This window comes from Aphelocoma coerulescens, chromosome 26 (assembly GCF_041296385.1).
Source record: "Aphelocoma coerulescens isolate FSJ_1873_10779 chromosome 26, UR_Acoe_1.0, whole genome shotgun sequence".
Lineage (NCBI taxonomy): Eukaryota > Metazoa > Chordata > Aves > Passeriformes > Corvidae > Aphelocoma > Aphelocoma coerulescens.
In genome coordinates, this window is record NC_091039.1 from 4,888,535 (window position 1) to 4,905,041 (window position 16,507).

Below are 16,507 nucleotides of genomic sequence, written 5' to 3' on the forward strand. Positions count from 1 at the left end.
CAGCACCCCTGTTCCATTACCTTTAATTAAATTCCAACATTACGCCACCGTATTTCAACCACTTTCATCACTTTCTTTAGCGGCGGGGGCAGGAAAAAGCAATTACTGTTCATCACAGCCGTGCCAAAATAAATTTACAAGTCAAGGCTTGGGTTTGCTGTTTGAGGTGTGGGGTGTGGAGAGACCCCCCCCCCTTCCCAGGAAATATTTCATGGATCTGGATCCTGGTCCTGCCTGAGGTTCTGGCAGAGCTCAGCAACTGGGCAGCAATGAGGGAAACGCGTGTGGGGGTGGCAGGTGGCTGGGAAAGGGAAGTTTTTTGGGAGAACAGCCCTAAATGTGTCAGAACATCGGGGAGAGCGAGGCGGAAGCTGCTCGAGGAGCAGCCCACGCAGCGATGCAGGACAACCCACCATCAACACCGGCTCGCCCTGCAGCTGAGGCAGCTTTCGCCTTTTACTTTCCCCATTTCTCCCCCTTTTCCCCGGTCCTGAGGGATCAGCGCGGGGCGGGAGCGGCTGCTCCCTCAGGACACGGCGGGACAGGGCACCCTCACCTCCCCTGACCTTCTCAACATGGCGCCCGCCCCCGCGCCCTTTCCCCGTGCGACCCGTGCCCTTCCCAACATGGCGGCGCCAGGGGCGCGCCGGGCCCCTCCCAAGATGGCGGCGTCGCTTCCCGCCCGCGGGGCGCTTCCGGCGGGGCCTGGCGCGGCCATGGCGGAGCTGACGGACGCGGAGCTCCGCAAGGAGCTGCTGGCGCTCGGCTACCGCCCAGGGCCTATCACCGCCACCACCCGCAAGGTCTACATCAAGAAGCTGGGCTGCCTGCGGGCCGAGGTGGCGGCGGCCCGGCGCAGCGGCCGCACCGCGCCGCCCAGCCCGGGCCGCTCCTCCGCAGGGCCGCCGCAGGCCTCGCCCTCGCGGCAGCGCTCCGGCTTCACCCGCGGCACCGGCGGGGCCGCCCTTGAGAGTGAGGAGGAGGAAGAGGAGGAGGAGGAGGAAGAGGAAGTGGGGCGGCCGCCCGCGTCCCGCTGGGGGACGTCCGGGGAGAGCGGCGGGCAGACCTGGGGGGACCCCCGGGGGTCCCCGCCGGGCCGGGGCGGAGGCGTCAGGGCTGAGGGCGGCCTGTCCCGAGACAGCCTCGGCAGGTTGAGCCCCTCGGAGCAGTGGGGGACGACTGTGGAGAGAGGTGGGGGTGCGGTGGGGGCGTCCCTGTCTGGGCACGGGGGGTTCAGTTCCCCCTCGCAGTGGGACACGTCCATAGAGAGGAGCGGGGGCTTTGGGGGCCTTGGGGTGGACAGGGCCGCGGGGCCGAGCTCTGCGGCCCACTGGGAGACATCCGCAGAGAGCGGCCGGGGGCTCAGCCAGGGGCTGGGGGCCACCCTGGATGGGTTTCGGGGCTCCTCACTGCAGTGGGGCGCCTCAGAGAGGAGTGGGGGGCTCAGCAGTGGCCTCAGACCAACCCTGGACAGGTTTCGGGGGTCAAACTCCGCATCCCAGTGGAGCCCCTCAGCAGAGAGGAGTGGGGGACTCGGCAGCCGGGCTGGCTCGGGGTTGGATGGGGTTGGGGGGCTGAGCTCCACACCCTACTGGAGCTCCTCGGCAGGCTCCAAACCCCTTCCCAGCGAGGAGCAGTCCAGGAGCCATTGGGGGACATCAGGAGGGGCAGTTGGGGTGCAGAGCGCCCGGCCTGCCTGGGACACAGCGGGGGAGAGGAGGGGGCTCTCCTCCAGCAGCTGGTGGAGACGGGAGAGCGAGGTGACCCCCAGCACCCAGTGGGGCTCCTCAGCGGCTCCCGGGAGGTTCAGCAGCCTTTTCAGGAGAGGGAAGGAGGAACTGGCTGCCAGCGTTGGGAAGGAGGTGGAGCGGGATGCCAGCAGCCGGGCTGGGGGGCTGATCCGGCGCTTCCCGTGGCGGGCAGCCAGCGATGGGGGGCACGGAGTGACGCCACGCACGGCCCTGCTGCGCTCAGCCCCGAGGCAGCAGCCGGAGGGGAAGGGGAAAGGCCTGGAGTATTACCTGTCCCAGTTCCTCTGCCTTGCCAGCTTGGTGCTGCTGCTGATTTTTCTGGGCATCCTCGTGGTGAAGATGGTTGGGTCAGGCTGGCTGGACAGGAGAGAGGAGAGCTGTACGTGCACTGGTTTAATTCTGATTTAAACTTCATTCCTCACCTTTCTTCCTGCTTTCCCTTTATTGCTTCCAGCGCCATCACATTTATCATCCTCGTTGCATTAATCTGACATGTCTGCTTCTGTCCCTCTTCCCATCTCCCCTTTCCCATGGGAAGCCTTGTTTGTCATGGAAAGCAAATCGAAAGTTGGCTTTTTCCAAACGAGTTTGGCCTTCAGTCCCTCAGAACCGCGGGGTTTATGTGGCATGCCATTCCTGCTGGGCCAAGGATGGATTTTATGGATGCCTGCTGGGCCAAGGATGGATTTTATGATGTGACACAATGTCTGTGTAGTACCTGGAGTGTGTTTTTGATGTTCCCTCTGCCAGCACGGCCCTTCCCAGCCTTTATTCAGTCCAAGGGGGAAGTGCAGCAGATCAGTTCAGCGCTTCAGGTGTGGCAGAGTGTGTCTGTCTCTTCCATGAGAAATGAAAAGGGCTTTCCCCAGCAGCTGGTTTTTAAAGCAGAGTTCCCCAGCTGGAGCAGCTGGAAATTGGGGCATTTCAGGCTTTGAGCTGAACAAAGAAGGGTTTGGGGGCTGTTTTGGGAAGGTGCTGGTCCTGAGCCTGGGCATCTTGGCGTGGGCTGGGAAAGCTGCTGCATTCCCAAAGCCAGGATGAAACTGCCCAGTGTCACTGGATTTCAGCTGTGACTGGAGTTCTGGAGGCAGGAATGTTGCCCAGGATTGTGCCAGCCCTGTGACAACTCTGGGAGGCTCTGCAGGTGCAGGGAGCTGTTCAAGCCCTGCAGAGCCTAGAGCTCCAGCTGCACTCAGCCCTCCAGGAGGGTTCATTTCCCTCCCTGGCTGTGCTGGGACATTTCAGGTGACCCTGGTGGGCAGCTAGAGGCAGCACTGGAGTGCAAAGATCAGCGTGAAGCTTCTCAAAGAGGAGGTGTCAAAACATCCAGCCCCAGTTTCCACTCCCCAGCTGCACACATTCATCACCTGCATCATTTGTGTGTTTTTCCTCGGGGCTGCTCCCAAAGCAGCTCCTGGAGGGGCCGTTTGCATCTCAAGGTTCTGCCAGGGGGAGATTAACAACAGCAGAACCAGGCTTTAAAAAGATAAAGCCTGCTTTTAAAAAGATAAATATTTTCTTGATCAAAGCTCTTGTTTGCAGCCAGCTAACTCAGCCTCTCTTCTCTCCTAGTTAATCTCTTGCCTGTGGATTGTGACAAAAGCACGGATGATGTAAGCATTTATTTATTTATCTTCAGTCTTGTGAGCTCTCACAGAACAGTGATTATTCCAGGTATTCTATTCCACCCATAACAGTATCACTGTAAAATGATCAGTTCTATCGTTTTACAGAAAAATTGGGACTTGATGAGTTGGAATTAATGGGCCAGATTAAGTTAGAAGTGTGTGTGAGACTCTGAAAGATAAAAATTTAAATTCCCAATTATGTGAATCAATTTCTTTTTAACAGTTGTACCAGAGGTGGTATTGGTTTGCAATAAAGCTGTTTTCAGCTTTAACAGTACAAGATTTAATCCAGCTAATTCCCTGAGCCCCACCATGGCTGCATAGCCCTGCTCCCTCTGTGAGGATGGATTATTGGGAAACCTGGGGCTGCCCCATCCCTGGAAGTGCCCAAGGCCAGGTTGGACAGGGCTTGGAGCAACCTGGGATAGGGGAAAGTGTTAGGAGTGGAACTGGGTGAGCTTTAAGGTCCCTTCCAACCCAAACATCCCATGATTAGGAGGGAGAAGGTTTCATGTTGGATTCTGAGTTCTGGTGTCCTGGGATGTTCTAGAGGTGATGGATCCATCCATGGTGGGTCTGAGGCTGGTGCTGCAGGCTGGGCTGGGGGTTGGTGGCATTTTATAGAATCCCAGACTGGTTTGGGTTGGAAGGGAGCTTAAAACTCAACCAGTTCCTCTGGGCAGGGACTTGCAGAGGATGCACGGGGTCACTTGTGCCTGGAATGTTCCTCTGCTCGGGTGATTTGGTTGGAGCTGGTGGTGCAGGACCGAGCCAGACTCCAGTGCTGTGGTTCTGGCTGGTGTCTGGGCCTGCAGTCCCAGTGTCCCCTGCCACTGTTGATCTGTGTCCCTGTGTGTGCCCTGCAGTTCTGCCAGGCCAAGCAGAAGGACGTGACCATGGCTGTGCTGCACGAGCTCTACAGTTACCTGTCCGTGCAGGCAGGTGAGTGCTGCTGCATCCCCACCCCTGCTGCCTCTCCCAGCTCCTGCTCGCTTCTGTCCCACTCTGGGCTGCTTTGTGGGACAGGCAGTTCCCTTTTGGGAGCTCTGAGGCAGGCAGGGAATAGAGAACAGGGAAAGGGGGGTTTATTTTTATTCTGAGTGGTGCTTGGCTAATGCACTCCCATCACCCTGCCTGGGTGAGTGGGCTTTGTTTGTACTTGATGTGTTGGGACTCTGAGGTAAGATTGGTTGGGTTTGTTATTTCTTCTTTTCTTAGCAGCAGCTTGAAATTTCCTCAAGACAGAGCCAGGAAGTGTAAACTGATGTGTTCTTACACATAAAGTGACCTAAGAAATTGTCATTTCTGCTGATGTGTGAGTGCCTCTCCCTTTCCTCAGCACAGAGTGGTTCAGGCTCTCTGAGCTGAGGAGCTGACCCAGCACAGTCCCTACTCCAGGAGTAAATCCAGCTCATCACTGGTATTTTGGGATGGAGGAGGCTGCTAGAAATCCACTGTATGAGTAGGGACTTGTTCAGCAAGATTCACAGCAGTGGTAATCAGTAAAAGGGTTTCAGTTCCATTTTCTGCATTTTGGACCTCGAGGCTGAAGCCTTTGGATACCGAAGCTGCACAGAACTAAATCTTTTCAAATCTGACTTTGGATTTCCACCAGATTTACTTAGCACGTTTGTTTAGTCAACTTGGTGAGGCAAGATCTAGAGGATTTAGAGCCTTGCCAGCATTTCTCTGCCTGGGTTAGAGGCAGAGCTGTGATTTCAGCTCCTTGGAGGCATTTTGAACACTGATCATTAGCTCCACACCTGATACCTGGTGGCAGCTGTGCTTCTGTGCTCTGCAAGGGGCAGGAGCAATACTTTCCCCCTCATTGTATGTTCAGCAGCTCTGAAGTGTCGGGTTTGATTGCCCTTATCCAGCAGCAGCTCTGAAGTGAGAGGTTTGATTGCCCTTATCCAACCTCCATGCAGTGGCTGAGCATTTTATTAATAGTCATAATCTGATCTGCCTGCAATATAAATCTCAGCCTGGAATCATTTTGCTCAGGGCTGGGGCTGATTGGAAAGGAGAGCATTTGTTGGTGTACATTCAGAGCTTGGTTCTGAGCTGTTCAAGGGCTTTTTTACCAACATGATTTCTCTGTTTGACTTTCCTTACCAGGTAATTTTGAATGTGGAAACCCTGAGAACCTAAAAAGCAAATGCATTTGGGTTAGTGAGGTGAAGGAACACGTGCTGGTGAGTGGGCTCTGAGCAGCTTTGTTCAGTGCTTAGTCTCTTATAAAGCAATAAATAATAGACACTGAAACAATTTACCATCCATTTTACTTCCTCATCCTGCTTTGATTCTCTCCCATATCTCTCACTTCCCCTTTGGCCAGTCCTGTTCTCAGCAGTTCTTTTGAAAATCATTTTCTCCTCCATCTCTGATTCACCCCCTGTAAATCTTAATGGTTTGTTGTTTCACTGGAGCCATCAGTCTTGCGAAACCAGAAATTTCCCTGGATTGAGGGCTGGGCAGAAGAAGGATTTTTCTCTGCTGCAGAGTGTCAGGAGACAGACTGCTCTGATCCAGCATTCCATTTCTTTGCTGGTAACCTGTCAGTAAGATTATGTTGTATTTAGTGGTTAGCCCTAACAGTCTGGGATGGTGTTATTTCACAGAGTGCTTCATGCATCATCTCCCCAGTCAGAAGACTTTAGGCCAGGCAGACCTTCAGGCTTAGTTCTCCTCCCTCCAGTTTGCAGAATCCCGATAAGAATTAACCTGGGGACAGAGCCTATGGAATGAGTTCTCCCACTGCTGTAATGAAATGATGTTGGGCAGTATTTTAAATGAATGGAGGACTAATCTTCTTATGGCTTCCTTTGCACAGAATGTAACTGGCAGTTCCTCACAGAAGTTTGAAGCTGCCCTGCACTGGATACTGAACAGCAACAAGGATTTGGGAATTAGGTGAGCAGAAACCCTCTGTGTCAAAGTTGGGGATCTGCTGATGCTGAACAGCAGCAAGGATTTGGGAACTGGGTGAGCAGGAGCCCACTTTGTCAAAGTTGGGGGTCTGGGTGTTGGCTGGGGTGGAATTTGACAAGGTCAGTGGTGCCCTTTAGCTCCCAGAGCTCACTGGGCAAACTTCCAAAGGAAAAGTACAGCCCTGCAGCAAGATGGGAACTGAGCTCCCTCCAGGAGTCTGATTCCCAGCCCTGGCTGTGGGATGCCGTGTCCAGGGATGTGCTGCAGATGAGGTGGAAGTGGGAGGTCAGGGCTGCTTGTGGCCATCAGTGGTTGTGTGTCACCTCCTTTGGGGTGGTCCTGGTGTCCTGCCCAGGGTCCTGTGCCTACAGCTCTTCTTAAACTTGGCCACGTGGTCACTTTTCCCAGGATAACCTCTCTCCAGTACATTTGTGCATGGGTGGAGCTGCATCCGTGGACCAGAGGGTTCACTGGCCAGCAAAGCCCTCTGTGCAGTGGGGGGTGTCACCCACACTTTGGGACCCTCTGGAGCAAGTCCCGAGGAGGAGGAGAGGGAAGGGGATGCTGAATGATACCTTTAGTGTCAGTTGTGTCTCTGGCAGAGCACTCAGTGCACACTAAATCCCAGAATTACTGAGGCTGGAAAATCCCTCCAGGATCACCAAGTCCAGCCTGTGATCGATCCCCACCTGGACAACCAGCCCAGAGCATTGAGTGCCACATCCAAGTGAGCACTTCCAGGGCTGGGAACTCCACCACCTCCCTTGGTGGCCCCTTCCAATGCCTGGCCACCCTTTCCATGGAAAAATTCCTCCTGAATGGATGGTCTGACAGCGGGATGTGGTCACTGAAGGGACATTTCTCAGCCAACAGGCTCCATCCATGAGAAATGGCAGCACTACTGGGTTTTCAGGGAAAAACCACAACATCCAGTCCATAACCTAAGGAAAGAGTGCTACCCAGAGTCAGCAGCCATCATCACCTTCCTCTGGGAAGCGTGGGCTGCCTCCAGTCTGTGCTAATTCCAAAGCCTTAACAGTTGTTTGCATTTTCACGTTGCTAAATGTGTCTCTGATTAAGTGAATTGCAGCAGTCGTGGTGCTGGGGTTGGTGGGCAAGGCTTGTAGGAATTCCCACTGCTCCATTTGCTCTTAAATATTCCTGCAGCTGCTGCAGTGATCCACGGATCAGACAGCATCTGTTGCTTTGATTCCTGGGCTGTGCAAATTCCCAGGACACGGCTTTCTTAGGGGCAGGGCTGGATTTGTAGGTGGGCTGGGATGCAGAGTTTTCAAATTCTGTATTTTTATACTCCAGCACATTTCCAGTCAGAAGCTGTGGGATACAATATCCTCCCACTTTTTATTTTCTTAATTAGCAGCTCTGCTGGCTGGTCCCCAAGCAGCTCCGCTTCCCCGGAGCTGGCGTGGCAGCATCCCCAAAACCCTGCCCCTGGCATTTTTAGCTACATGAGATGATTTTTTTAGTTGCTAGTCTGAGATGCAGGACTGAAAATGAGCTTTGCACTGGGTGATTCTGCTGCATGTTTTAAGTATTTCCGTGGAATTTGGATTGTAAATAAGATGAGGGTTGGGAAACAACCGTGTGTATGCAGCCCCTGCAGAGCCCTGGGGGGAGCTCTCAGCAGTTTGTGAGCCAAGCACCCGTAAATTGAGCAAACCTCATTGTCTGATGGGCTGTTCAGTGCAGACAGAATTAGGAGCTTAAAAAAATACAATCCCCTTTGCTCCAGTGCCCCTGGATCTGCTGGCTGTCCCTTGGATCCCTCGATGTCTGTGAGCTCTGGGAATGGCTCAGTGTGGAGAGAGCCTGGGCTTGGGAGCAGCAGTGCTGCAGCTGGGGGGGCTGAGGGCTCTGAAGGGCTCTGTGCTGATGCTCTGTCACTCTTTGAGCTGCTCCTGCTCCCAGCCTGGGTGCCCCAGCTCTCACTGCCGGTGCTGAGCAGTGACTTTGGCTCAGGGAACATTTCCATCTCCGTGCTGGGAGGTGGGAATCCAATTCCGGGTTTAATCTTGTGCACGCTGAGAGGGGCTGTGCAGGGACACTCAGTGTGCCAGTGGGAGCTGCAGCCCTGCTGCCTTCCTGAAGCCACATCCATCCCTGGCTAAGCAGCCAGCCCCAAAATGTTCTGGCAGGAGCCTCTGCCTGGGTGTGGGGCATTTCCTGGGAGCCGGGCAGGAGCTGCTGCATCCGCAGTCTGGTTGTTCTCCTGGCCTTGATTAAAGACTGCAGTTGGAGCCTGCTCTCTTCAGTGAGATTTTCTGCCTCTTCCCATCAGGTTGAAAGGCAGGGACCTGTCAGAGCCGGTTTCCAGCGTGGAGGAAGTGTTCTGCCTGGAATCTGCCCACCCCCAGATGGGGCTGGGCTGCCGCTTCCGCCGGGCCGTGGTCACGGCCATCATGAACCTGTTCCTGTTCTTCTGGAGTAAGTGGCTCTCGGGGCTCAGCTGCAGGGCTGAAGCCCTGTGATCACACATTCCTCAGCCATAGGAAATGCCTGACAGAGGTGAAATAAATCTGCTGATGAGTTAATGTCTAATTAACCTTTGTTCTGGCAGCACAGGAGACCCACAGCCTTCCTCTTGTGCTGTGAGTGCTTAAAAGTTGCTTTAAATCAGGCAGCTGATGAGCTCTCTGGGTTTTCCTCAAGTACCCATTATTATGGGCTGCAGAATAAGTGTGTTAACTTTCCTAAAGGAGTCAGTTTTTCTTTTTTTCTTGCCCCAAGCTCCCAAGTCCTCCAGCCTCTTTAATAATGACTTGTAGCATTTCAGGGTTGGAGGTTTTATTGGAATAGTCTGTCATGCCTCAGCTAAGACAGGGGTTTTACCCAGCGAGGTGATAACGAGAGCTGTGTGACTGCAGGAGTTTCTAATCCAGCCTGATAGGGAGGGGGTGACAGGGGACAGTTCTGTTTATTGCAGACACTGAAGTCCTACTGGGGGCATTGTCAGTGCTAAAGCTTCCATACACATCTTGCATTTTGGGCTGCCACTGGAGCCCCAGGCTTTATTTCCCTATCCAGCAGCTCTCCATGGAGCAGTGAAACCTGGCAGTCTCCTGGAGTGATCCCTGGGGGGGAGGCCTCTGGCAAAGACTCCTCTGGGATTTGCAGAACTAGGGCCCTGTGGTTGTGCTGTTTCTTTTGTGAGGGCAGCTCTGTGCTGGGGCCTTCCAACCACCTCATCTCACATCCACAGCTGCCCTTGTGCTGCAGGGGGGGCAGCACCGAAGGAGTTTTGGGATGCAACTGCACTGGGGAGCAAAAGGAATCACTGGGATTCAGTTCCAAGCAGGCCTTGGTCCCAGTGTCAGAACTAAACCTGCATCCAGCAAGTTCCCAGCTGTCCGTTCCTGAATTCCCTTTGCTTTTATTCTCCTAGGTCTGATAACCCTCTGGGGGATCCTGATCTACCTCCGGTATCGCTGGCGGAAGATGGAGGAGGAGGAACAAGCCATGTATGAAATGGTGAAGAAGATCATAGGTAGGAGCTGTGGGAGTTGAGGGAGCCCTGCTCTGCTCCCTGCAGGGCTGAGCCCTCACTGCTGTGTCCTCCTGTCCTCCAGCTGTTGTCCAGGACCACTACAAGGAATGGGAACGGAATTTGGAGCGTTACCCCTACGTTGGCATCTTCCACGTCCGGGACAGCCTGATCCCACCTCAGAGCAGGTGAGCTGGCTCTGGACACTCAGGAGGGCTGGGAGCAGCAGGATGGGATTCAGCACAGCTCCAAAATGCATCCCTGGAGCTGCTCTGCAGGAGGAGGCTGGAGCCTTTGGGTTGGGAAAGGCTTGGACACAGCTCAGGCTGGGCCTGCACCTGGTGCAGATCAGTGGGACAGCCCCGGGGCTGGCACTTGGTGCAGTGCCACAGGTGCATTGTCACTGGTGCAGTGCCACAGGTGCATTGTCCCTGTTCTGTCCAGCAGTACCTGGGTTTGGTTTGCTTGGACACAGAGCATCAGGTGTCCTCTGCTTCATCTGCTGGGTGTTTGGTGCTGTCCCCTTTCTCAGTTGCCCTGCCTGGCTCTGCAGGCAGCGCTGAGCTCTTCAGAACAATTCCCATGAGCTGAACAGGGCGTTGGGGCTCTTGTGCAGGGATTGTGTGTGCCTGGAAAGGGGCCAGTTTGAGCTGTGCAGCTGGGAAGGGAGCTGCAGTGAGGTGGTTGGGTTTGGTGCTTCCTCAGGTCGGGTTTGGTGCTTCCTCAGGTCGGGTTTGGTGCTTTCTCAGACAGGAATTGTGCTGGAGGTCGTTGCTCTGTGGGAGGTGGGGCTGAAGGGCTGCTTTGCTCCATCTCTGCAGGGATATTTCTTGTATTTTGGTTAAAGAGAGTTGCTTTGTCCTCCTGTGAAGTGTTGAACCTCCTCACTCTATCAGACACAGGACTCCTTTTCCTCCAAGGGATGACTGCAGCTGTTTGAGCCATCCCTGGCTGTGAGATGCTCAGAGCTGCTGGATCCAAAGCTGGGGTGAACATCAGGGTGTCCCCCTGGCTGAGATCTCTGTGTGCAGGACGGGGGAGGGCGATTTGCTCATCAAGTCCCTTTGCAGCACAAATTGAGGCAGAAATTCAGGGCACTGACAGAGCCTCTCATCTTCCCCCCAGGCAGGATTTGTGTGGCCATGCCCTGGTCTGAAATCTCTACACCAAGGGTTTGTTTGATGCCTTTTCCTGCCTGCACAGGGAGCAGGAGGCAGCCAGATCCACAGGCACAGTTGCTGCAGGCAGGGAAGCACAACCAGCTTGGGATTCTCATTTATTTTCTTGCTGTTCCTTGCAGAAAAAAGATGAAGCGGGTGTGGGAGAGAGCCGTGGATTTCCTGGCCTCCAACGAGTCCCGGATCCAGACAGAATCCCACAGGGTGGCAGGGGAGGACATGCTGGTGTGGAGATGGACTCAGCCCTCGTACCTGTCGGACTCGGAGCACTGAGGGGGCAGCAGGAGAGGAGCAGCCGTGGGTCTGGGTGTGGACATGGACCCTGTGCAGGGGTCAGGCCCCTCACTGGTGGTGGGAGGAGCAGGGCCTGGCCCAGGGTTGGGGGTTGCACGGCTCTGTTCGCTCTCACTGCTGGAACTCTTCAAACACACACATTCAGGGCAATAATGGCTTGGAAAGAAGATGGGCTTGAGCTGGTGGGAAGCTGGAATTGCACCAAAGCGAGCCTTCCACAGAGACCTGGCTCCCGTGGCAAGCAAACAACGACCTACAAAGAATAAATGCACGCCCCTCTCGAGGGCTTGGGGGGCTCTGTCAGAGCCTGGGGGTGCAAAATTCGACCTCAACTCTGCAAAGGCCAACTGGTGGCAGAGTCCATCAGGGAATGTGCTGGGAGGTAACATTTCCCATGGAAACATTAGGGTGGCAGTGCAGGCGTGTCTTTGTTAGTGTTTGTTTTTGTCAGTGCAAGGACAGCTTTGCTGTCTTGCTTGCTGCTTCCCAGCGAGGAAAATGTTTTGTGTTGGCTTCATCCATCCAAAACTGGGGAGAGGGGGAATTGAGTGAAGGTGGGCCTGGAGAGAGGGGGGAGCCCGACGTGCCTTGGTGGTTGGGGCTGGGCTGGGGGTGGTGGAGGAGAGTTTGTGACCCTGTTACACTTTTAAGTCTGCATTCTGTGTGCTTTATTATTTTGGGGAGGGAGGGGGGGGGGATTTGGGTGGAAAATAAAGGCTATAGGAAGCTTCTAAAGGTGCTTTCCTGTGGCTCCAGCCCAGGACTGCTCCATGGCTGTTCCAGAGCAGCTCTGGCGGGGCTCTGAGGGCTCTGTGTTCATGTTTAATCTGGGCAGCTGCAGTGTCTGTGTTCGTGTCGGAGCAGGGATGTGCCAGCACTGGGACTATCACTGTTCCTGCAGCCCCCACGGGTCCCAGGAGCAGCCTGGGTCCATCCCAGCCCTGCTGCATTGTATCTCGTGTCTGTAATCTCTTGGTTACTTCAGCTTCTGTTTCTGTCCAGCGAAGGAACGTTTGTTCCCAGGAAATGGCACCAGTGTGTGGCAGTTGAGGCTCGGCAGAGGAGCTGCTGCTCTGCTCTTCCCAGGGCTGTGCAGCAGCTCCCGAGGCTGCAGGGCCCAAATCCTTTGCTGGCCTCGGGCAGGAGAAGGTGCAGAGTGAAGCCAGCAGTGATTTGAGCCCTGTAGCCCCTGGATGTTGCTCTCCCTGAGGACATGGTGGGGCTGGATGCACGGATTGCTCCTGTCCCAGGCTCTGGGCTGGCTGAGGGCACAGCCCTGCCCTGCCCTGGGCAGGTGATGCCACTCCAGGTGTGTTCCCTGTGCCAGTCCCTGCTCACCTGGCAGAGTCTGCACCTCTCCCCACGTGGGGAGTTCCCCTGGCACCCCTCGGGCTGCTGGGGACCATGGACACTCCGTATGGATGGAGCAGAGCTCTCCAGGAGCAAAACCAGGAGCTCTTTCCCATTAAATGGGGAATATCCTGCGTGGAGGTGGCTCTTACCCCACATTTTGGGTGTGGGTGTTTGGGCAGGAGACTGCAGCTCTTCAAGGCAAGGACCAGCCCCTTGCACTGTAATAAACAAGGAATAAAGGCAGCCTTGATTCTTCCAAAATGTGTCAAGATCATCACTGCTGCCAGAGAAATTCTCTCAGACACCGGTGCCTCTGTTCTTAAACCTTTTTAAAACTCTTGGTGGGGTTTGGGTGAGCTTTTTTAACCGTCCAGAAGCGCAGAGTCAGGCATTGCTGTCATCCTTTTGTATTAAACCTGATTTTGTAGAACAAACTTCAATGGCTTGGTGCTGTTTCTATGTTCCATTTAGCTCTGTAAAAAAAAAATCAATATCAAAAATAAATTTATTACCAATAATTAACTACTTTTATTTGTGCTGAGAAATCCCAGACTGTCCCAAGTGCTTTTGCTTGGATCAGGTCGAGTTCCAGCTTCTCCCAAATCCTTGGGCGTGGCAGGAGTCGTTCCCTCTGTGTGACTGGTGTGGAAAGAGGTGACTCACGTTTGGTTTAACTCGGCTCGTCCTGTGGCTCTGGGTGACAAAGGGGATTTCCAGTGGCTCCGGAAGGGAGTGGCTCCAAGGCTCCGTGGCCAGCAGGAGCTGCCTCCTCTCTGGCTGCAGTGGTTGCTGAAATTTGGGAACAAAGGCTGCGTCTCCTCAGGCGCCGCCGCGTTCCTGGTGCGATGCCTTTGCCCAGGTGAGGTTGCTGAGTCACAGCTGGAATCGGTTCAAGGTGAGGAAGTGGTGCTGGTTGGAGTCATTCCATGTGCCAGGGGCTGATTGTGTCTGATGGTGGCTGTGACTGTCACCCCCACAGTGTCCCCTCTTCCATCTCGTCTCTCCAGGGCAGAGCAGCCCCGTTCCATGCCACACTGGGCTGGGATTCTGGTGGTGCCAGCCGTTTTCCTGGGAAGAGCAGGTTCTTCCCCCCTGCCCTGCTTCCCTCCCAGCCCTCACTGCCAACCAGAGCCAACCTTCTTGCAAAATAAATTTCTATAATTAACTGTATTTCTATAAATAACTTCTCCGATGGAGCCGTTGCATCCCCTCCCTGTCAGGGAGAAAAACGTGACCCAACGAGGGCTCCAAAATGAAACCAGCTCTTTATCTTTTCCTTTCCTGCTTCCATTTAAAGCCCTTCCCACGGGATGTTTTCCCTGCTGCTGACATGACAGCTGATGCTGCACCTTATGGATGGGCACAGAGTCAGGGCACGGGGCCAGTTCTCCTGGAGAGATCCAGGGGAGCTGGGGAGGGACGGGCACAGCCAGTGATGAGTCCTGCCCGGAGGTGCCTCCCTCCAGCACGGCCCCATCCATCCCAGAGCCATCACTGGGATTGATCCGTGATTCCACCCAGCTTTAAGGAATGGGAGGTGCTGCAGGAGGGGTTTGTGGATGCCCATGAATGACCCTCACTGTGTCACCACCCCCGAGGTGAGGCCTGTCCCCACACGGGGCCACGCCTGCCCAGCAGCCCTGCTTTTGTAGGAACCCTCCTGTGGGGTCGGTGGGATCTGGTGCAAAGCCCACGGGCGTCTGAACTCCCCTCCAAAGCAAGGAGACCCCAGCGGGTCACGGAAACCGCTGGCTTGGAGCTGGTCTCGCCCAGGGCAGGCTGTGGGCTCCGTGACCCCCACATTCCCCTCCGCAGCTCCTGGCAGAGCAGCAGCTCCCTGGGATGTGCTCGCGGGTGGCAGCAGGACAGCGGAGCCCCCCGGGATGTCCCCTCTGACGGAGGACAACGCCCGGGGAATCCCGGGCTGGGTCCCGGGGGTGCTGAGGTCAGCAGCCCTGGCTCCCCCAAAGGCTCCCTTCGCTGCCAGGGTCCCCCCCGAGCCGCACCGGGACAGGTTTGGAGCGGGGACTGCGGCGCAGCCTGGCCGAGGTGGGAACATGGCCGTGCCCGTAATTAGTTCCTAATTAGCACAGCTTTAATCCGAGGCTATGTTCTCTCCCCTCGGAGCGCTCCGCTCGTTAGCAGAAGCTCACTAATTACCTGTGCGGCTGCCCAGCCCCGGGACCCTGCGGGGCTCTCGCTCCAACCCAGAACCCTCCCTGTGCCCCGAGTGCCGGGACACGGCCCCAGCCCGGCTCTCCCCGGCACGGGAATGAAACACAGGAGATGCCCAGAGCGACGGGCTCTGCCAGGGGGAGGTGGGCACTGCCATGGGGAAAGGTGAGCTCTACCAGGGGGAGGTGGGCACTGCCAGGTGGGCACTGCCAGGGGGAAAGGTGAGCTTTTCTGGGATGGAAGGTGGGTTCTGCCAGGTGGGCACTGTCAGGGGGAGGTGGGCACTGCCAGGTGGGCACTGTCATGGGGAAAGGTGAGCTTTGCCAGGATGGAAGGTGGGCTCTGCCAGGTGGGCACTTCCAGGGGGAGGTGGGCTCTGCCAGGTGGGCACTGCCAGGTGGGCTCTGCCATGGGGAAAGGTGAGCTTTGCTGGGATGGAAGGTGGGTTCTGCCAGGTGGGCACTGCCAGGTGGGCACTGCCAGGGGGAGGTGGGCACTGCCAGGTGGGCACTGCCAGGTGGGCACTGCCAGGGGGAAAGGTGAGCTTTGCCGGGATGGAAGGTGGGTTCTGCCAGGTGGGTTCTGTCATGGGGAAAGGTGAGCTTTGCCAGGATGGAAGGTGGGCTCTGCCAGGTGGGCTCTGCCAGGGGGAGGTGGGCTCTGCCAGGTGGGCTCTGCCAGGTGGGCACTGCCAGGTGGGCACTGCCAGGGGGAGGTGGGCACTGCCAGGTGGGCACTGCCAGGTGGGCACTGCCAGGGGGAAAGGTGAGCTTTGCCGGGATGGAAGGTGGGTTCTGCCAGGTGGGTTCTGTCATGGGGAAAGGTGAGCTTTGCCAGGATGGAAGGTGGGCTCTGCCAGGTGGGCTCTGCCAGGGGGAGGTGGGCTCTGCCAGGTGGGCTCTGCCAGGTGGGCACTGCCAGGTGGGCACTGCCAGGGGGAGGTGGTCACTGCCAGGTGGGCACTGTCATGGGGAGGTGGGCTCTTCCAGGTGGGCACTGCCAGGGGGAAAGGTGAGCTTTGCCGGGATGGAAGGTGGGTTCTGCCAGGTGGGTTCTGTCATGGGGAAAGGTGAGCTTTGCCAGGATGGAAGGTGGGCTCTGCCAGGTGGGCTCTGCCAGGGGGAGGTGGGCTCTGCCAGGTGGGCACTGCCAGGGGGAGGTGGTCACTGCCAGGTGGGCACTGCCATGGGGAAAGGTGAGCTTTGCCGGGATGGAAGGTGGGTTCTGCCAGGTGGGCACTGCCAGGTGGACTCAGCCAGAGAAGAAGGTGGGCTCTGCCAGATAGGCATTGCTGGGGGGAAGGTAAGCTCTGACAGGTGGGCTCTGTTAGGATGGAAGGTGAGCTTTGCTAGGATGGAAGGTGGGTTTTGCCATGGGGAAAGGTGGGCACTGCCAGGTGGGTGCTGCCAGGAGACTGTGCTGGGCTCCCCAGTGCCCCAAGGCAGACCTGGGCACTCAGTTCTGCTCTCACTGAGCCCCAGGGACCCCCGGCATGGGCCTGGCCCCTTCCTACCAGCTCTGGGATGGTTGGATTTAAAGCCTGGCACGTCTGGGGTTTGCAGCCTGGCTTGGCTGCTCTTTGGGGGCTGTTGGAGCTGGGGGCTGCAGCAGGTGAAGGACAGAACAAGTGCAGGATGTCGGGACCAGCTGGGCACGGGAGGGGAGCTGCTCTGGAGCCCTGCCCTGCCCCGTCTG

At 56.2% G+C, this 16,507-nt stretch overlaps 1 protein-coding gene across 1 annotated transcript; it reads left to right on the top strand.

Moving 5' to 3' along the window:
• Nucleotides 1-700: 700 nt before the first annotated feature.
• On the top strand, nt 701-13,155 carry LEMD2 (LEM domain nuclear envelope protein 2). The gene is made up of 9 exons (XM_068995764.1): nt 701-2,130; nt 3,324-3,364; nt 4,246-4,321; nt 5,498-5,574; nt 6,213-6,292; nt 8,610-8,755; nt 9,714-9,815; nt 9,898-10,000; nt 11,113-13,155. The coding sequence occupies exons 1-9, from the start codon at nt 717-719 to the stop codon at nt 11,261-11,263; spliced, it is 2,190 nt and encodes a 729-aa protein (XP_068851865.1). The 5' UTR covers nt 701-716; the 3' UTR covers nt 11,264-13,155.
• The last annotated feature ends 3,352 nt before the right edge of the window (nt 13,156-16,507 follow it).

Coding starts and splice junctions, on each gene's coding strand:
- LEMD2 (XM_068995764.1), top strand. CDS start 717: ATGGCGGAGCTGACGGACGCGGAGCTCCGCAAGGAGCTGCTGGCGCTC. Junction 3,365..4,245: donor GTGACAAAAGCACGGATGAT/GTAAGCATTTAT, acceptor TGTGCCCTGCAG/TTCTGCCAGGCCAAGCAGAA. Junction 5,575..6,212: donor AGGTGAAGGAACACGTGCTG/GTGAGTGGGCTC, acceptor TCCTTTGCACAG/AATGTAACTGGCAGTTCCTC.